This window comes from Nelumbo lutea, chromosome 7 (genome assembly GCF_056320005.1).
Source record: "Nelumbo lutea isolate HS-2025 chromosome 7, American lotus-T2T, whole genome shotgun sequence".
NCBI classification, from domain to species: Eukaryota; Viridiplantae; Streptophyta; class Magnoliopsida; order Proteales; family Nelumbonaceae; genus Nelumbo; species Nelumbo lutea.
The window spans coordinates 38,164,603-38,186,595 of record NC_142690.1 but is presented as its reverse complement, the minus strand read 5'-3'; the positions used below and the strand labels follow the sequence as shown (position 1 = coordinate 38,186,595).

Here is a 21,993-nt window from a genome sequence, read left to right as displayed (position 1 = left end):
TATGGAAGTACAACAACGAGAGGAGGAAATTCAAGTGGCTGGTGCGGGAGATGGAGGTTAAGATATGTTGGGTTAAAAGATCAACTAACTCCTTATTAGCTAAACAAGGGGCAAAAAGGGATTCATTGTTTTGGGCTTAGCTATAACTTTAGTGTTTTTTCCTTTTTTTCCTTTTCTTGAGGTTCTTTGTTGCTCTTGGAAGATAAGTGTTTTTGTCTTCCTCTTGTAAATCTTCTATTGATGATTTAATGAAAGTGTTATTGATCAAAAAAAATAAAATAAAATACATAAGCATAATATGTAAAGCATATTCAAATGATAATTTAAAAATGAAATCCTACATATAAAACACTTTCAAGCATATAAAACCCAAAATCTCTTTTTTTCTCAATTACATTACTTCAAGTAGCTAATGTGACATATTACATTCCCAATTCTACGAGCCGCCTTTGTGCCACACCCCTCAAGGAAAGCCCAATATTTTCTTAAAAAGCAATTAAAGCTATAAAATCGTTTGTTAATCCTAATGAATGATAATTTGGTAATGTTGTATAAAAGTTTTCACATATTACATTCCTAATTAGAGGGCCCCCTAATGAATGATTATTCGAGAACCCCCTATAAAAGCAATTAATTTTCACATATTACATTCCTAATTCGAGAACCCCCTATTTGGTAATGTTGTCCATTCATTCATCCTAATAAAATATCTTCTTCAAAAGCAATAAAAGCTATAAAATCATTATTTTTTTGTGTGAAAACTAAGAATTTAAGACCCTAACATGGACTTGTTTGGGCTGGCCTCGAGGGGTGTGGCACAGGGGTCCGGTTGCTTTGCCCCTGGCCCAGCCGCTAGACTCAAAAAAGGAAAAATCATCAAATTTTCAAAAGGTGCATGCCTGGGCTGAGGCGCAAGGTGCACCAGGTGTGCGCCTTTTAAATCACTGATTAAATATAGTTTGCATATATTATATATTATATATTATTAAATATTGAATGTATATGTAGACCTGGTTGGGCCTGAAATCTTGGGCCCAAGCCTAGCCTTGAAAATTTGTGGGCTTGAATTCCTGATGAAAGCCTAGGCTGGGCTGGTCCTGAACACAAAAACCTGGTCCCAGGCCCAGAAATTTGCGGCTGAGCTTATTCTCAACTGTTAATAAACTTTTTCAAAACTCTACTTAACACCAGCTTATTAGATTTGGAAGTAAATTTATTTAGTTTCAGATGTGGAGGGGCAGAATTGTAGTTTATGCCAGGTTTTGTGTCTTTTGACTACAGATCTTTCATTTATTTTAAGTTTCTAATAACTGTAGTGTGTTTTAATAGCTTTAGAGAGGTTAGGGTTGCCTAGAAGTGATGGTAAGCGTCTTGTAGTTCTCTAAGTAGGGCCGATGTGTTGACTTGGATACAAGAGTCCAGGAGCTTCAAATTTTATTTAGTAGTCCTATTTGGACTAAAACCAAGGTTGGCAGATCTTGTTCCTGCAGGAGTCTATTAATATTGGGATATTGTAATTCACCAGTTGGTTGTATTGGCTTATTTGAATCTGTCCTTGTTCAGGTATACTGTAAGCTTCAGCTTCTCTTCTTGTTCCTCAACGTTATTCTATTTCACATCAGACCTGACCTAAGTACTATGAGGAAGACAGGTTTTAGTTGTTGTACAAGAATTCTTTTTAATGGATTCAGAGATCAGCTATTTCTTTTGATGGTAGCTAGTCCGGGGGAGGCCAAAGGAAGAGTGCGTTATACATCAAGAAGAACCAAGTATTAGATTCTCTTTTGGCTATTGACTATGGATGGTACATCATACTTAAAGGAAGAGCATTTAGGAGCATAATAGGAGGGGACCTATTGTAATCATTGGCAATAATTTTCTTTTTTTTTTTTGTTTTTGATCCTTGTGGTGTTTTTTGAAGTTGAAACTGCTCATAAAACTGATGAAACTGATGAAACCGACCAAACTGACCAACCCGACCCAACTCAACTAAAGTTTGTCAGTTTTCTAGTATTTTTTGTTGGCTTTGGTATTTTCCATCCCGACCAGGTCGGTTTTGGTTTGACCAGTTGTAAACTGGCCATTTTTAAATATGAATTTTTGAATACGGGAAAGTGGGAAACTTCCTTTCCTAGTTTAAAATGTTTTATATTGTGAATTTAATTTTTTAATTTATAATTAATAATACTGCTGTAATTTTTTAAATTTAAATTTAATTTTTTAAATCTTTTGACCCAGCCAACCAAGCCGAAAATCAACCCAAACCGTTACAACCTGAGTTGGCCGGTTTTCACTAATGGTCGGTCAGTTTTGGGTGACCAACTCCCCAACCCGACCAGGTTGGTTTGGTTGGCTAAACAGCCTGCGACCAAACTGAACGAACCCGTGAGCACCCCTAGGCGTTAGGGTGATTATTATCATTTGTAACTAGTAATTATTTGGTTGGGCACTAGTCTGTTTCAAAGATTCTGGTATCTGTGGGGATCTAATGGAATTCAAAAGAACTATTTTTTGGATTGTGGTGGCCTGGTGTGGAGAGGAAGGAATTCCATGAAGTCAAGTGGGATAAGGTATGCAGTCGAACAAATAGGGGTGCCCTAGGAGTATTCATTGGATAAGTCAATATGTGGCTGTTCAGTTTGAATGTGATGCTGGGTGGATGGAAGTCAATATAATTGAGTGTTTTGAAGGTGATGCTGGGTGGATGGAAGTTTGTGCAGATTAGTGTGTTTTCTATAAAATCTTTCCTATCTAGTTTTGATAACCAATCAGAGTTGATTCACTGCAGTTAATTTAATGTGGGTAATTACATTAACTCTGAAGGCAAAAGGGCTTGCCTTGCTTCATTCCCTTGATTGTATTCTTACACAGGATCATGTCACGGGTGTTACCTGTGCTTAGCCAAGGAGAATGTGATACACCTGTTCTATAGCCCTTCTGCTTCTTGGAGCATTTGTGGGGTTACTATTTTAGTTTCTTTAACATTGCCTAATGTAATTCAAGAATCCCGAAATAACTCTTTGGTTGTTGCATGCATTGAGGGGGAGAAAAACTAAAATTGTATGGAGCTGCCTTCCGTTTGCTATCTGTTGAGAAATCTGGAACAAACAGAAAAATCTTTGGAGGCAAATTAAAATGGTGAAAGGGAGCAAATCATCTTCCAAGTGGAAAGAGATTAATGGAGTGAACAATTTATACAACTTGGTGATGGGACTGTTGATCCCTTTAATTTCTCTATTCTATCCCTCATTACAGTGCAGCCCAAAATAGTTGCTGTCTCAATGCCCCTTGTTTTGCTAAAGCATCAGCTAGCCCATTTGCACTTCTTCTGGCCCATTTAAATTCAGCCTCAACCTCCTTTGCAATCTTTTCCACTTCCCTATTCACTTGTTTAAACGTCCATGGGGTATGGCTACTGTTTGCTGCCTAGGAAATTACTACTTTTGAGTCCCCTTCCATCTTAATATGTCTGTATCCTAACTGTTTGGCTAACTTTAGCCCTTGTAGTAATGCCAAAAGTTCAGCCTTTAGTGAGTTCCCAGTGCCAATCGTTCTTGAGAACAAACCCAATATCCTCCTTTCAGAATTTCTGAATACTCCTACTCCTGAAACACCCGGATTTCCAAAGGAGCTCCCATCAAAATTTAGTTTCACCTTATTGCCTTCTGGTGGTTTCCACTCCAGCCTTACTTTATCTCTTACACTCAATGACCATTATTTTTGGCCAGGTTCTTAGAATGCCTGTGACTGAGAAGACTTGAAAGCTATCCAAGGGTTTTACCCAATGAGCTACTTTCACTTTGATTCTATCAATGACGTCCTCAAATGTTTTGCTTTTTTTTCGAGAAAATCCTGTTATTCCTCTCTTCCCATATTACCCAAGAAATTGTTGCCTTTGTTGCTTTCCACATTACCATCCCTCTTTTCTTTTGTTGTCTCAAGAAGTCACGGTTGAAGAGTCCTGCCACATCTTGAGAGGGAACCCACTTACAGCCAAAGAGAGTACAAAAGAATTCCCAAATTTGGAGCACAAAAGAACATGATATCATTAAATGGGATTGGGTTTCACCACTTTCCTTACACAAAGAGCACACATGAGGAGAAAGGCGTTGGCCGCCTTTGCAGTATATCACAAGTTTTTACCTTACCAAGGAATATTTCCTAGCAGAAGGCTTGAATCTTTGGGGAATTAGGCTTGCACCAAATTTCTTTCACATCGAAATCCCCACCTAGGGTGTTGGAGTAAGCAAGTACTTTGAAGGAGGAACAAGAAAAGAGATCGTTTGGAGAGCCTACCTTGATTCTAGAATCTTCCAGCGAAGGGTCTAAATGGATTTGCCCTAGAAGGTCCAACAATAGCATTAAAGACTCACTCGTTTTCCCTTAGTTCCCTTCTGAGGACGAAGTTCCAGTTCACACCATTTGGACATTGTGCTCCCAACATGGATATAGCTTCCCCCTTGAGGTTAGATAGTGCAAAGAGATTAGGGAATTGATCTTTATGTGGGTTTTCTCCTACCCAAAGATCTTCCCAAAATAGAGTTTTATTACATTGTCCCACATCGAACTGGATGGAATTGAGGAAAGTAGGGTAGATTTCATGAATTGCTTTTCAAGGAGAAGCCAAAGAAACAGTGAGTGAAGATTTTTGCATTCCAGCCATTACCTTATCCTCATTTGAATTGCTCTCAATTACTTTGTGCCATAGTCTATTGCTCTCAAGGGGAAACCTTCAAAGCCATTTACCTAGTAGAGCTCTGTTCCTTAATAGAATGTTTCCAATTCCTAAACCCCCTTGTATCTTAGGTTTGCTAACCTGTTCTTACTTGCTCAAATGGTCTTTCCTTTCCTCTTCTGGATCCCAAAGAAAATCTCTCATTCTCTAAGCACCTTGTTACCCTAGAAGGGATTCTAAAGGTTGAAAGGAAATGGGTGGGGGGGGGGTTTAACTAGTGTGGCTCTAATCAAGGTTATTCTTCCACCCAAAGAAATATAATTCCTCTTCTACAGGGCTAGCTTCCTATCAAACCTTTCTAAAACTGGTTTCCAAAACCCAACTAACCTAGGGTTTCCTCCTAAAAGGTAGGTAACTGATGTTGGGTACTGGTTAAGGAGTGGTTATTGTCACATCTGGAATTGTTGCCAGATGTCAACCCTTGAAGTTGGTGCTAAGGTTCCCCTGTTGACATTTATAAAGGTGATGCGTTTTGTAATGTTCTGTAATGTTTCTGACGTCTTTCCTATTGATTTAGGTGTCAGCTGAAACTACTTGTAACTATTTTTCATTTAATGAAATTTATTTTTTCTTGCTGTCAAAAAAAGAAAAAAATTTGGGCACTTGTGTATTCAGTAGGAGAGCTCCTGTCAAATGTTTTAGAGGTTTCTTTAACACGGAGTCACTTACACAGTTTCGTTTACTATTCTAGAATTTTTGATGCTGATGCTCTTGTGCAGGAGTGCAAGGTCACTTGGTTTTGGGAATTCTTTAAAAGGAAAATTACAGAAACTTCCCTATACTTTTTTTTTTTTGAATTGGCTAAAACATTGTTGTCAAAAGTAGGCTTGAAAGTTCTTATAGAATCTCTGTTAAAATACAAACAGAAATTTAAATGACAAGAAAATTTTATCATCGCCGTCGTCGTCGTTGTCATTACCTAAGCCTTGCCCCAACTATATGAGGTCTGCTACATGAATCCTGATTTGCCATTCCATTCTGTCAGTGCCATTATCTATCATCAAATTATGGGCGCTTAAAATTATTTCTTACTGCTCCCATGCAAGTCCTTTTTGGTATGTCGTTAGCATGAATTCATTTATTTGGTTTGGGCGCTTAAAGTTACTGCTCCCATGCATTCATTTATTTGGTTTGGCTTTTAACCAAATAAACCAAAGTTTAAAAAAATTGAAATAAAAAATGAAAACCAAACTGAAACCTTAATTTATTGTTTGGCTTTAGGTTATTTTGGTTAAACTCAAATTTTATTAATGTATCATAGTTGTCAAGGCGCTTGCCTAGGTGACTAGGTGTGCTTGGCTGGGCACCTCACCCAAACGCCTTGACTTATAGAAACTAGGCCTCCTAGGCAACAAAAATGATAAGGCGGGTGCCTTATATATAATATCATATATGTTGTTGTATCTTATTAATGTGTGTTAATACATTTTATTATATGCTGTATATATCGTTTATTCTTTGCTTTAATGTTTTACTATTGAAATTGAAAAGATCAAAGGGTTTTGAGGACACTACAAGAAAGCTAGAATGAAAAAAAGAAAGGGGAAAGAAAGAATAGAAGTATAAGGAGGTTCTTTTTTTCTATTCTCTCTCTAATCAAATAAAACAGAAATTCCATCCTTGTTTTTTCTATTTTACTTTCCATCTTGAATATTTTTCATATAAAGTTAATGACCATTTGCTGATTTGCCACATTTTTGGTGGAGATTTAATGTTCCTTAATAAAGAGACTTGCTATTTTTTCAATTAATATACATGTTGAATGGTATATAAAACTAGGGAGATAGCCAGAAGTTAGTTCTCTATATTATATACTTTTTATCGCCTAGGAGCCAGCCTAGGCAACTAGGCGACTACCCACCCTAGTGTTGCCCAAAACCACCTAGATACCTTGAAAACTATGATACATATATATATATATATATATATATATATATATATTATGAAACCAAATCTCATTATAATATATAAATTATAATATAATATATTATATGCTATATGTTACATCTTATATAATTAAATTCGTGTAATTTAGTTAACTGAATTTCTAATTCTGAAATCTGAAACCGATACCGAATTTTTGAAAAACTGAATTGATCAACAACCAAATTTTTTGGTTTTAACTGAATTGTACTAACCCCTACTTATCACTTGCAGTGGGTGCTGCAGATGGTCTACTTTGCATGTGACCAAACCATCTCAGTTCACTTTCTCTGATCTATTGAGGCAATTAAAAGTCATATTAGTTAGTGGATATAATTTCATTTTCTGGAGTAATTTCATTGTTACTTCATATTGGTCTATTACATGTCTAATAATTGCTAAAAGTTAAATCATCATTTGTTTTTTTACAATATTAATTATAGAGTTTTTTTGTCTTTCAAGGTTCATCTACCACAGAGTGGGCACAAGAGTCAGATTTTCCCAACTGGTTAGATCCACATATTTTTGATTCAGAAAATGTTCGGGAAGGTAAAAGATGGTCATCACAGCCACATCCTTCTGCTCGTCTTGGAGACTCTAAACCATTGTACAGAACATCTTCATATCCTCAGCAGCCACAACAGCAGCAACACTTTAGTGAACCAGTTTTAATACCCAAGTCTTCTTTTACTTCGTACCCCCCTCCTGGTGGTCGATCTCAGGCATCAAATCAGCATTCTCACCAACTCAACATGCCATCTCTTGGTGGATCTCCGCTACCCTTCTCTTCACCAAACCTGTCTCCGTTCTCTAATTCTCAGCTTCATTTGCAAGGCCTACCTCATGGATTACATTATGGTGGAAACCTAACCCAATTTGCCTCCCAAGGTCTCTCCATGAATAATCGGCCACAGGGCCACTGGGGGAACCAGGCCAACCTATTTTCTGGAGATCATTCCAACCTTTTGAACAACTTGTTACAACAGCAATTGCCTCATCCAAGTGGGTTAGTCCCCCAGCAGTTGATGTCTCAGCAGCAGCAGCAGCAACAACAGAGACTGCATCATCCAGTTCAACCATCTCTTGCCCATTTTTCAGCTCTCCAGTCCCAATTATTTGGTAGCCATTCTTCTCCATCACCACATGTAATAAGCAAGTATGAATCAATGCTGGGGATGGTTGAATTAAGAGACCAAAGGACAAAAGGGACACAAAGGGGTAGGCAGAACCTGCGCTATTCTCAACAAGGCTCTGATACAAGTAGCCAAAAGAGTGATAATGGGTGGCCACAATTCAGATCCAAGTACATGACTGCTGAAGAAATAGAAAGTATTCTTAGAATGCAGCATGCTGCAACACACAGTAGTGATCCTTATGTAGATGACTATTACCACCAGGCTTGTCTTGCAAAAAAGTCTGCAGGGTCAAGGTTGAAACACCATTTCTGCCCGACTCACCTGAGGGACCTGCCTTCCCGAGCACGTGCGAACACTGAGCCTCATGCCTTTCTCCAGGTTGATGCTTTGGGAAGACTACCCTTTTCTTCTATACGCCGGCCTCGCCCTCTCCTTGAAGTTGAACCTCCATTCTCTGCTGCTGATGGTAGCATTGAGCAAAATGTTTCTGAGAAGCCTCTTGAACAAGAGCCAATGCTTGCAGCACGAATTACTATAGAAGATGGCCTGTGTCTTCTTCTTGATGTGGATGACATTGACAGGCTCTTACAATTCGGTCAGCCCCAAGATGGTGGGATACAACTGAGACGTTGCCGTCAGGTCCTGTTAGAGGGGCTTGCAGCATCGCTTCAGCTAGTTGATCCGCTTGGAAAATGTGGGCGCACAGTAGGACTGGCTCCCAAAGATGACCTTGTGTTTTTACGACTGGTCTCTCTTTCCAAGGGTCGGAAGCTCCTCTCAAAGTACTTACAGCTCCTCTATCCTGGTGGCGAGCTTACACGCATTGTCTGCATGGCAATTTTTCGTCACCTCAGGTTTTTGTTTGGTGGCCTCCCCTCTGATCTGAGTGCTGCAGAAACAACAACAAATCTCGCGAATACTGTTTCTGCATGTGTCCGTGATATGGATCTTGGTGCACTTAGTGCTTGTCTTGCTGCCGTGGTTTGCTCCTCAGAGCAGCCTCCACTCCGGCCGCTTGGAAGCATTGCTGGAGATGGGGCTTCTGTCATCTTAAAAGCCATCCTTGAGAGGGCAACTGAACTATTGACAAATCCTCAGGCTGCCAGCAACTACAGCATGCAGAACCGGGCCCTTTGGCAGGCATCTTTTGACGCGTTCTTTACTCTACTCACAAAGTATTGTTTAAGCAAGTATGACAGTATTGTGCAATCATTGCTCTTGCAAGCCCCGCCGAATACAGCATCTATTGGGTCAGAGGCTGCAAGAGCTATAAGCAGAGAGATGCCGATTGAGCTGCTACGTTCAAGTCTTCCTCACACCAATGAGCATCAGAGGAAGATATTACTGGATTTTGCACAGCGCTCCATGCCTGTTACCGGATTTAATGCCCATGGCAGTGGCAGTGGAGGTCAAATTAATTCTGAATCAGTTCCTGGTTAGTAAAAAAGAAGCCGTAGGAACAATGTGTAGTTGGATTATTGTATTCTCTGTTTGCCAATCCTTATATGCCTGTTCTGTGGGTCCGACAGAAAAATGGGATGACAGCATCAGGGGTTCAGCACTTAGCATAGGATCAAGTGTCTTTCGCTTTTCTTTCCCCCTATTGTGCCTTTTTTTCTTTACTTTCTTTTTCAATGTCCCTTTCCCACCTGTTTTCATTTGGTGAACCTGTAGTAGGCCTTTATGTGTATTATGTTGAAAACTCTTTCGGGGACGGGGAGTCTGACCGGAAGATTTTCTTCTGGGGAGCTTAATTTTGTTGCTCTTTGTCGGAACTCCAAACAAAATGGATTTAGGGGAAGAGAAAATGTACAGGGAACATAAACAGAAGGCCTTCGATTTTCCTTTCATGTCATGTACTCTTTCGTGCTTTTATTTTCCCTTTCCTTTTTTCAAAGAGGGGGAGTATCCTCAATTACTGTTTTTTTTTTTATTCGTTTTTTGTTAAAATGGTTGAATTTCTGTCTACTCTTTATTATGGACAGTGAAATTGGGGGACCTTTGGTCATGTCATGTACTTGGTATAAACAGGTTGATAAGAGAGATGCTCTCTGAATATTTGACGAAGAGCCTGTAATCATTGAAAGCTTTTGGTAATATCTACCTTAAATGTTGTATCAAGTTAAAGGATTCTTGTTTAAATTGATTTCCAACTGTTGAGCATCTGGTAATAGATGGATATGCATTCAAATGAGGATATTTTCGAACGAAATAAGAGTGTCTTCATTAGGCACACTCCTTTTTTTTTGACGAATATTTTAAAAACTGGCCCGAAATTGGAGCTGCTTTGGCACTGGTTTCTGGGCCAGTGATTTGTCCATTTGATCCACATGGATAGACTTGTAATTTAAAAAAAATACAAGATAATTAAAATAAGAATAAAAACGACAAATAAAGTGAAAAAACATTGTCCAGGTTGAACCCGTCTTGGGTCAGTGGATGGTTTTTGGCAACGGAATGGTTTGTGGGTGAAACAGAACCAGTTGCCTCAATGGTTTTGGGCTGAACAGGGTATATTATATTGGATGTATCGTATCGGTATCAGAGTATACGAGATATGTTACAAATGGAAACATATCCTGTAAGTTATGGGTGCGTATTGGACCATGTCACATTATATCGATTGATACCAATCTATACACAATGGCATTTTAGCCTTTTTTAATAAACGATGCTAAAAGTGTGATTTGAACTTGAAACACGATGCACGTGACACCGAAAGTTTTAAACCCACCTTCAAAACAACTAAGCCATGTCATGCATCGTGACATTTAATGAAATAACATAATTTTTATTAATGTCTACCTAAACAAATAATCGATATTTATGTTTAATAACTCTAACTAAAAATTAAGATAAATAATATTTAAAATTAGTATTTAAAAAAAAAATGGAAAAGTAATCTATCAATTCTATATTTATACTAAAAGATGATTTTAATCTTAAGAAATTTATACAAATAAAATATTAGTAGTAGAATAATTAGCTTACTACTTAAAATTTATAAATTTGTACATGATATATATCTTTCATATTTTATATATTTTTATAATTATTAATTAATATTTTCATTTACATTAAAATGAAAATATATTTATTATTTACAAAAAATAAAAAAAATTTGTTTACAAGATATTCAAGAATATAATATTAAATTGAATCTATCAAATCTACTAATTTATATTTATATAAAAAATGAATTTTAATTTCAAACAATTTATAAAAATAAAAATTTTAATAATGAAATAATTAAAATTTGCATATGATTAGTATCTAAAAAATTTTAACTGATTTGATATATTTTAAGTTAAAATTATATATTTTCATAAATTATTAAATGATAATTTAATTCATATTTGAGAATTTAATATTTGGTTAACTTTTTTGTTAATGTTAAAAAGTAAAAATAATAAAATAGAAAACCATTGATATAATAATTAGGATAATTATAATAGGTCCATCTTAGGCTTTTAATTATTGCATTGTACAATATTTGTGCATTCTGTTATATTAATTATAATATATTTTTATGTACATCATTAGATATATATTTCTTATATATTTATATGTTACTTATGACTATTTGACCATAAATTTAGTGTTGTTGATGTATTTATGAAACTTGCATATGTTTCCCTAGTATAGTCAAGTGTTTCCATATTTTTCGTTCGTACCTATGTGTTTTCAAAACGCATCCGTATCTATCCAAGTTATCTGATACTTGATACCGATACTTTAATCCTTGGTTCAAAGACGGTTTGAAAACCATGTTAAAAACATCTCAACCCTGATGGCAATGGGATTAGATCCTGGGTCTTTGCTGATTCAGCAGCTTCCTTACGGTGAAATGGTGAATCTACCAATGGGGCCACCAACTAGTTGCTGACAATATATCCCGGGACTCATCCCCATTAGACACATTCGATTGCCTATTGCTGACAATGGAGATCGAGTCCTAGCATAAAAAAGGGTGGCAAATTGGTGGGTGGTTGAGTATCAATCCATCCATATTGATCCACAAACCAAATTTCCACCCATAATAATTTAGTGTTAGTGGGCACAACCCAATCAGACCCTGACCCTCATTAACCCTTCCTAAGCTAATCCCTATCTTAAGAACTTAATGTAATTGCTTGAGGAAAGAAAACAACCCTTAAAGTTAGGTTTGGTTAACCATTGTTGGCTCCCATTGTCTCTCATAGAGATAGATTTGAAAGTGGGTCCATGTGGGCTAGATTTGGCATAAGGAACCGTCTTGAGAGAGGAATCTAGATGGACCCCACAAGGGAGATCGTTAAATGATTTAAAACATTCATGGGGATGATGTGCATGCACTCATGAATCATATAGAGAGCTACAACTTAGTTTAACATGCAAGCACCTATGGTGCATGTGGCGATTTCATAAACCACACAAACTGGGAATCACATTCACATAGTGAAAAGAAAGGCTTTAGAAGCCCAATCCATTTAAAATTAACACACCACCAGCCCATAAAACATGCTGCTTTTATATTAAAATCCAATTCCAATGATGGGCCCAATTGCAAAAAGCAATTCAGCCCATTTCCATGTACATGCTAGTTTGGGCTAGTCTTGCTTTAGCTTTAATTACTTGGCTTTTCGAGTATGGACAAATTGGTTAAGTCCAATTAAATACCCAAGAAAAAAAGAGCATGGCCAAATTAGTTAAGGCCACAGAAATAGAAACTATGCGGTCCACTCGCTTGCATAGTATGTAGAGGGCAAATGCATGTAGAATACAGCCCTCCTATCGTGTCTTTTGTTCAGTTTTACATATAATCAATGAAGCTGCTTTCTATTTATATTAAAAAAAAAGGTAAAATACAAAATCCTTCCTTGCGTTTCTGACAATCATAGAAACCTCCTCTCAAGTTTTACAAAACTCTACACATACCTCCCTTCCGTCAGTGAGCTAGATAGAAAACGTTCATGATGTATTAATTTTTTCAAAATGACCATCCTACCTTTTAAAGGATTCTCGAGCCCAATTATCATTCTCGCATGACATGAAAGCTTGATTCCCACAAATTGAAGATTTGAAATATGTAGACATAGGCAATAGAACCAATAGGCAAAAGCACGTGCAATGCAAGTTCCTCATGTTGGTAATATGAAAAGTACGTAGACCATTACTGTGTGGCGGTGTCCCTCTTTCTTTCTCTGTTTTTTGAGAGATATGTTGAGGCCAGCTTCGCCAAGCTCCAAGGTGAAGACTTCAAATACTACATGCATACCTATTCCATAATCCTTGGTCGGAACAGAAAGAAATCAACTGTCGACGTCAACCTTGCTAGCCTCTGCAGTGGCATGAACATCTCCCTCTCCCACATCTACGATTTCTCAAAGTCGTTGGGAAGAACGGATGCTTTGTTGAAGGCATCCTCCACCTCCCCAGTAATCCTCCCGTCAAGCTTGACTCCCAAGACCTTCTCCAGATCGGCGACAAGAAGTTCTATCTCCTCCTTACTGTTTGCAACATCCTTGGTGGATGCTTTGCCCGTCACATCCCTCACGCTCCTCCACCCCTTCTGTCTTCCACTACACATCTGCCCTCTGCATGGGTTGCGTTGCCTCCACCGCCGCATCACTCTTCCAAGACACACTGTCGTTGCTGCTGCTAGCAAGAAATTACGGAGACGAGGGCATGAGATGTTTGGATATGGTTGATCGGGAGGAAAGACAGGGTCATCTGGACAATTAGAGAAAAAAGTCAGAAACCAAGTCAAGAGCTACTGTGCTTTCTGATCTTTGTGGTTCAGGAGAATGGATGCCCATGGCAAAACTTCATTTTTTTGAGCTAGTAGAGCAATATGGAAATGTCTGGCTTCAAAGGACTGGCCTGTCAATGAATCCAAGGGAAGGCCATGGTTTGGACTTGAGGAATATCCAAACCATTTTGTCATCAACACATGGTCCAAGGGGTGTGTAACGTTAGAATTTGCTTTAAGGAAAAGTCTCCTCTTCAAAAAAAAAAAAAATTGTAAGTAATTATGATGGGTAGCAAAACCACATGTGATAAAGAGAGTAAGAAATCATCATCCCTGTTCTCTATCTTAAGCATTTCAAGTGTTAGAAGCCGCACAACAGAGACGATGTAGGTAGGAGTTGAAGCAAGAAACAAGGGACGACTGCATCGCAGTGATGAAGACAGAGGGCATTGGGCGGGTGAACCATGTATAGATGAGAAAGCCACACAGTTCATTACAAAGTTGTATGCAACCCACATCTCAGATTTCAAACGGCAAATTGTTAAGAGTTCGGTGGATTGACTCAGCAATCAAGGATGGAAGATTGAAAGAAGAGGAAGAAATCGGCAAAGAAATAATATGAAAAAACAGAAAGGAAAAGAAAATAAAGAGGTTCTTCCTTGAATTGGTGGAGCTTGGATGAGAGATTGCATCCTGCGTTCCTCCTCTTTCCAGATTGGGATAGGAAAAGAAGGTGAAGAGGTCGACAGAGGAGGAGAAGAGAGGATAACATGTTGTAAAACAGATGCAAACCATTTGCAAAAAGGTAAAATAGGTATTTGGGAAAAATTGATTCGCCGGTTTAACATTTTTCGTCTTATTGACGGAAAGGAGATTTTTGTCGTTGGGAGGTTTTTGCTAAAATAAAATTACAGGAGAGGTTTTATGATTGTTAAAAACTTGAGGGGAGCTTTTTGTATATTACCCAAGAAAAGCATATCAAACCCTTGGTTCTCTCTACTAGAGTCATCACCAAAACAGTGATATTTGGACTTTTCAGAGACCAACCCATTAAACCCTAGAACCGTGCAACAATTAGACTAGTTCTAGGTGCCATAACCTAGGGTACTTCAACCAATTAAACCTATTATGAACTGAATATTCTTAGTAGTAAATAATTGGACACCATGGTTTTCAAAACCGAATCGGATGGGATGGTCGAATAAAAAAAAATTGGGAACCAGTCAGGTGATTGGTTCCATTTTTCCTTAAAATCGGATTTTCTTTAAAAACCGTTGATTTTGGCAAGCAAACTGTTGACCTGGGTGGTTAATCGTTCAAACCGTTCAAACAGTTTTGACCATTTTTTATTTTTTTTTGTTAGAACGGCGTTTGACCTGGGAATCAAACCCCTGACAGGTTCATTCTCCGGATCGGTTTTAAAAACCTTGGTGGTCACCACCTTCTTTATGGATATCCGTGATTTCCATCATCTTGAAAGTGGGGAACTACTTTGGGTTTTCTAGAATTAAACAAAAGAACCCTATTCTAATCTATTGACTACAAAAGAAACATTATGGGAAACTAGCTATCAAAAGTGGCGGCCCATGTTCTTGCAACCTTAAGGTCCCATTCGCTTTTCGGTAAGTTATTTACCCGGGTAAATGCAATTACCTGGGCAAGTTTTTCTTGGGAAACATTTATCCGAGTAAGTGCATTTATCGATGTTCTTTTATTTCTCAGGTAAATAAGGTAATGAGCATTTTAGTCATAAAAATCCATTATTAAAAGGGGCATTTTTGTCTCATTCAAGTGTTAGCAACTTTCCTCCTAGGTGGGAGAGTTATTTACCCACCTAGGAGATGTGTATCATTTACCTGGGTAAGGGATACACAGGAAAATAAACTTTCCCTAGTCCCTACATTAATTTGAAAAATAAATATGTGATTCTTGGTCAATTAAAACCAAAATCCCATTGACCAAATTTCCCCCCTCTCAAAATCCAAAAAAAGAACGCCCCCTAAATGATTCAATTTAAACAAATAGCCACAACCATACTCCAACCATTCATCCATTGAACAAGCATGTAATCAATCCAAAAAGGCAACTGTAAATCGAATTTATATTCTTGCCCCCCAAATATTGAACTAAAAGATGTAGTTGGCAAATTCATAAGTACTAGTAGATGATCTCGACATAAGCTTTAGTTGAAAAACAGTCCACTTGATGTATGGAACTGTTTGAGATTAGATGCAAACCAGAAAATGACCAAACAGGAGAAGAAGAGAAGAGAGAGCTGGCGGCAATGAGTGTTAGAGAGTAAGAAGTTCGAACATAATCCCTCTCTAACACTCTAAACATCTTATTAATAAGTTAATCTTTGACAAATTACAGAGAGGCCCTTGAGTGAGCAGGAAAATACAAAAAAAAAACAGAATATTATAGAGTATGGGCCCAGAATAAGGCCCACAACAGAGAGAAACATAACATAACATGAAATGACAGTCTATGGGCCATTCGGCCCATCTTCTCTACACTCCCCCTCAAGCTGAACATAGATGTTAATCATGCCCAGCTTGCCAGTGTCATGTTGAAGCCTTGCCTTGGAAATGCCCTTGGTGAGAAAATCTGCTAGTTGTCCTTCAGAAGTAATGAATGGAAGACACACTTCACCGGAGGAGACTCTTTCACAAATAAAGTGTCTATCAACCTCAATATGTTTGGTTCTATCATGTTGTACCGGGTTGTGAGCAATGTTGATGGCAGCCTGATTATCACAGTACAACATCATGGGTTTGTCATGATCTACCCCAAGTTCTTCCATTAAGGACCTTAGCCACAATAATTCCGAGACTCCATGTGCCATGGCTCTATATTCTGTTTCTGCGGAGGATCGAGCCACAACTGTTTGTTTCTTACTCCTCCAAGAGACAACATTACCAGCCACCAGACTGCAATACCCTGAAGTAGATCTTCTATCATCAATATTTCCAGCCCAATCAGCATCAGTATAGGCTTCAAGTTTCAGATGACCATGTTTGGCAAATAGAATTCCTTTTCCTGAAGAGCCTTTCAGATAGCACAAAATCCGTTCTGCTGCTGCCATATGGGTATCTCTAGGAGCATGCATGAACTGGCTAATGCAACTGACAGCATACGCGATATCTGGCCTAGTCATGCACAGGTACAAAAGCTTCCCAAGAAGTCTCTGAAAGACCTCTTTGTCTTCCAACAAAGTTCCATCCGAAGCTGAAAGTTTGTGACTCATATCAATAGGAGTTGCAGCTGGTTTTGCACCCAATTTTCCAGTTCCAGACAACAAATCAAGGACATATTTCCTCTGGGAAATAAGAATGATCTGGCAACTTCTATGCCAAGGAAATATCTCAACTCCCCCAGATCCTTAATCTCAAATTCTGTACGGAGGAAAGATTTAAGGCCCAGAATGCCAGAGGCATCATCACCAGTCACTATAATGTCATCAACATACACAATGAGATACACTGCTAGAGACCCACTTTTCTTCACAAAAAGAGTATGATCTGACTGTGTCTGAACATAGCCGAATTTAACAAGTGCAGCTCTAAATCTCTCAAACCAGGCTCTAGGAGATTGTTTGAGGCCATAAAGAGATTTCTTCAGTTTACATACCTTTCCTTGCATATCTTTCCCATACATTCCTGGAGGAAGACACATGTAGACCTCCTCATGTAAGTCACCATTTAGAAATGCATTCTTTACATCTAATTGATAGAGAGGCCAATCAAAGTGAGCTGCCAGAGATAAAAGAACCCTCACAGATGTCATCTTAGCAACAGGGGCAAAAGTCTCTAGATAGTCAATCCCATATGTCTGTGTGTATCCCTTTGCAACAAGTCTGGCCTTGTACCTCTCAATAGTCCCATCTGCCCTGTATTTAATGGTAAAAACCCACTTGCATCAAACTGGATCATTCCCTTCAGGCAAATCCACCACCTCCCAAGTACCATTTTCATGTAGAGCATCCATTTCAGCCTGCATGGCATCTCTCCATTCTGGAATCCCAAGAGCTTCTGATACAGACCTAGGAATGGGGTTAGAAGCAACTGAAGAGAGGTAGGCACAATATGAAGGGGAAAGTAGGTCATAAGAAAGGTGTTTGGAAATGCAGTGTGCAGTACATTTCCGCTTTCCTTTCCTAACAGCAATGGGGACATCAAGATCTGGGAAGGGGGATTCCAAGGGAGTTGAAGCAATACCTGTTATCTCATCTGTGATTGGGAGGGTATGAGCCTCATCTGTTGTAAGGGAAACCACTTGCTCATTCCTGGATCTCTGCCTTTGATACACTTTGGGATTATGGGTAGGACGAGGAGGTAAAGAAATAGGAACACTAGGACAAGAGGAATGAAGTGGCTGATCCTCCTTTGATTCATTTTGTGAGGATACAGATTTGTCAAGAGACTGAACTGGGACAGGAAGGGGAAGAGCAAAAACTTGTGACGGACTCTCCCCCTGTTGACAATGTCCTTTCTGAGAGGAACCATAAAAAGGAGAAAGTTCATCAAAGGTAACATCCATAGAGACATGTCTGGTGCCAGTCTTTGGATCAAAATAACAATGACCCTTTTGTGTGGGGGAGTAACCGAGGAAGATGCATTTGTGGGCTTTTGGTTCAAACTTGTGTCTCTGCACACTTGGAATGTGAACATAACAGGTACAACCAAACACACGAAGAGGAATTGGGAAGATATCCTTATTTGGATGAAGAAGACTGAAGGGGGATTTAAACCCTAAAACCCTGGATGGCATACGATTTATGAGATAGGTAGCAGTAAGTACAACATCACCCCAAAATCTTGTGGGAACATGTGAGGCAAATAAAAGGCTCATTGCAACTTCAACAATGTGTCTATTTTTTCTCTCAGCAACTCCATTTTGTTTAGGGGTTCTAACACAGGAGCTTTGGTGAATAACCCCCATGTCAGAGAGATACAAGGATAAGCTCTTCTCAAAATACTCTTTTGCATTGTCAGATCTGAAAACCTTAATTCTGGTACCAAATTGAGTCAAAACAAGCTCATGAAATTGCCTTACAAGTCTCAGGACTTCGTCTCGGGATTTCATTAAGTATATCCAAGTGAATCTAGAAAAGTCATCAATGAACAGGATAAAGTATTTGTAGCCCCCCATAGAGGATAAGTGGTAAGGCCCCCATACATCAGAGTGTACAATATGAAAAAGAAAAGAGGATCTTTTATTGCTCACAGGGTAATTTTTTCTACAATGCTTTGACAACTGACATGACTCACAATTGAGACTGGACACACTGACTCCCTTAAACAGTTTGGGAAGCAAATGACTTAAAGCAGAAAAAGGTAAATGACCCAACCGACAATGACTCAACATAATTTGACTGACTGACTCTGAAGAAGTAGAACCAAAAACAACATTCTTGGGATGATCAAAGCATTGGCCAGGGGTGTCGAGCAAGTATATTCCATTCGCTTCATGGCCACTCCCAATCACCTTCCGAGACTTCAGGTCCTGAAACACACAGTGAGAAGGGAAAAAGGTTACACAACAATTCAATGACTTGGTCAAGCTATTTACAGATAACAAGTTGGTATTTAACTTAGGTACATGAAGAGTGGAAGATAAAAGTAAAGAGCCTGTAGGCTTGACAGTTCCCTTGCCAGAAATGGGGGCAAGAGAATCATCAGCTAAGGTGATTTTGTCACGATCAGGAAGCAAATCATATGACACAAACAAAGTGGAAAGGTTGGTCATGTGATCAGAAGCACCTGAGTCAATGATCCAAGGGGTCTTGGGATTACCTGAGGTAGATGCATGGTTAGCAAAAGCCCTTATACCTGAGTGAGCAAATGCAGAGGTGGCTGGACTTCCAAAAGGGTTGGATGATGAAGTTACACCTTCAAGCTGGCTGATCATCCTTCCAAACTTCTCATAATCAGCTTTCATGGCTTCCAATTGTGCACTTGCAGATTCAAACTCTGTATCTGTACTTGTGGCTGTATGTGCACTTCCTGTCTTTCTACTGTCATTCTTCTTCTGGAATCGGATAGGGACAAGACTGGGATGCAATTTCCAGCACTTGTCCTTAGTGTGTTTCGGCTTTTGCAATATTCACACACCACCTCCTTCTTTCCTGTGCCACTGGGGGCTCCTGTAACCCCTTTGGGTTTGATTCCCATATTTGCAAAATGATCATTGATACTGACCCCTTGAACCTGCACTTGCCTCCTGCTTTCTTCACTGCTGACCAAAGCATATGCTTGAGACTGAAACATCTTCCTTGGACTAGATGTTTTGCTTTGTAATGTCATATTCAGAATTCAGCCCTGTCAAGAACTCAAAGACCCTATTCCTTTCAACCAATTTCCTATATGTTTCAGCATCCTTAGGGGTATCCCATGTCACGGCCTCTATCAAATCAATCTCTTGCCATATAGATTTTAGGGCTGAGAAGTATGCTGCAAGTGACTTCTCCCCCTGTCTTAGATTCTTCACATCACTTCTCAGTTTGTAAGCTCTGGCAACATTCAACTTCTGGGAGTAAGTTTCTGCAACACTATCCCAGATTTCTTTAGCCAAGTTCATCCACAAGTAATGTTGGCTAATCTGTGGCTGCATTGAGTTCACAAGCCACCCAATCACTGTGTAATTCTCCTGCACCCATTTCTCATAAGAGGGATCCTCCTCTGAGGGAGCTTTCTTGCTCCTAGAGATAAACCCCCACTTTCCTCTACTGCAAATATGAATTTTTACGGATTGTGACCAGGCCAAATAATTGGTTCCATCCAATTTAACTGTAGTTACAGTCAACAAGGAATCAATTGTAGTTCCCAAATTATGTCCATATTCAGCAGTGCTCTTGTTCTCAATTTCTGAGAAGTCCATTATGTAACAACTTCAATTAGGGTTTCGGCAGGCCTTTAAAAGTGATCTGATTTCAAAGAACTCAGATTGAGTTGAAACAATAGCAAACACAACAACACACAAACTCAGTTCAGAACTGACAGCCGTGAGAACCAAGTTCGGTGGCAGCACTTTAAAAGAGGAGAAACTCTGATTCAGCCTTCAAGGAACAATCAGTAGGCCTCCAAACAATATGTATTCTTGGTTCCCAACAATAATTTCCCAAGGAGAAAAAAGAAAACAGTCCACAGTACCTAAGAGGACTTTTTACAAACACTATGTATGCAACAGTCAACACTTCACTGTTAACAAGCAGAAATCACTTCAAGAACACTTTGTCTAAGTCCAAGAAGCAGCTGAACTAAAGTAGAGACTTGTACCACTCAATTTAGATCATTTTTTTTTGGCAGTTTGGAAGCCCAATAACAGCCGAACCACACTTCCAGAATAACCCAGAAATCAGTCCAGCAACAGTGTGCCGAATGGAGGTGTTTTGAATGCTTTAACAGTCCTCCCAAATAACAAAAAATAACTCAGCAAAGAACTGAGAAAAGACTTACAGCAAGAGAGTCTCTGGTTTAAACTATAAACCAGGCCGAACACTTGTTCTCTAAGATAACTTCGAAAGTCCTTTTCTCTGATTTCAAATCAGGCCAAACAACTTGCTCTCTGGTTCTTCCTGGTCACCGAACCCTTCTCCAAGTGTATAGAAATTGGGCACCCTCCAATGACCTCCAAGAACCAGGCGGATGACTGTAAACTTTCAGCCCTAGAACCTCCTCATGTAGTTGGCTGAACTAGAACCACATGAGGGACACGCCAAGCAATGGCCCGCTCTGATACCAAGTTGAAAAACAGTCCACTTGATGTATGAAACTGTTTGAGATTAGATGCAAACCAGAAAATGAACAAACAGGAGAAGAAGAGAAGAGAGAGCTGGCGGCAATGAGTGTTAGAGAGTAAGAAGTTTGAACATAACCCCTCTCTAACACTCTAAACATCTTATTAATAAGTTAATCTTTGACAAATTACAGAGAGGCCCTTGAGTGAGTAGGAAAATACAAAAAAAAAACAGAATATTATAGAGTATGGGCCCAGAATAAGGCCCACAACAGAGAGAAACATAACATAACATGAAATGACAGTCTATGGGCCATTCGGCCCATCTTCTCTACAGCTTTCAATCCGGTAGTTAGGCCATTCAACTTACCGACTAGTCTTTAAGCCTATAGGGACTTGATTCTTTTTTCCTTTGCATAGTGAACTGAATGCCTTCTTTGATTGCTCTAATTTTTGCTTCAGTACTTGTGATTTTAAATATGCTCCTCTTGCAAGTATGATTTGAATCGGTGATTGTTGAAGGATGTATCCATTTCCTACATTTCTTGATCTTTATCAAAAGATCCATCAACAAAGAGAATGATCGAAGGTTGGGAATGCTCAACAAATCTCAATTGCCTGATTCAATCTTTATTTTGATGAGTTGAAAACAAGCTTTTACACTAAATGACATGCACACACCTCATGGAGAGAATGGATTCCTAGACCTTCTTCCTTAATGGGGATTACAA

The 21,993-nt window shown here is 38.9% G+C and overlaps 1 protein-coding gene and 1 pseudogene across 1 annotated transcript in view; both read left to right on the top strand.

Annotated features, from left to right (window-relative positions):
• LOC148846134 (protein PAT1 homolog 2-like) overlaps positions 1-9,936 on the top strand; it is a 39,116-nt gene extending 29,180 nt beyond the window's left edge. Inside the window, exon 5 of the mRNA XM_088954698.1 lies at positions 7,121-9,936. Within this exon, the coding sequence (XP_088810824.1) occupies positions 7,121-9,234 (2,114 nt within the window). The 3' untranslated portion in view covers positions 9,235-9,936. The remainder of the gene's footprint in view (positions 1-7,120) is intronic.
• Positions 9,937-11,590: 1,654 nt separating this feature from the next.
• On the top strand, positions 11,591-14,516 carry LOC148846133 (FHA domain-containing protein FHA2 pseudogene; annotated as a pseudogene).
• The last annotated feature ends 7,477 nt before the right edge of the window (positions 14,517-21,993 follow it).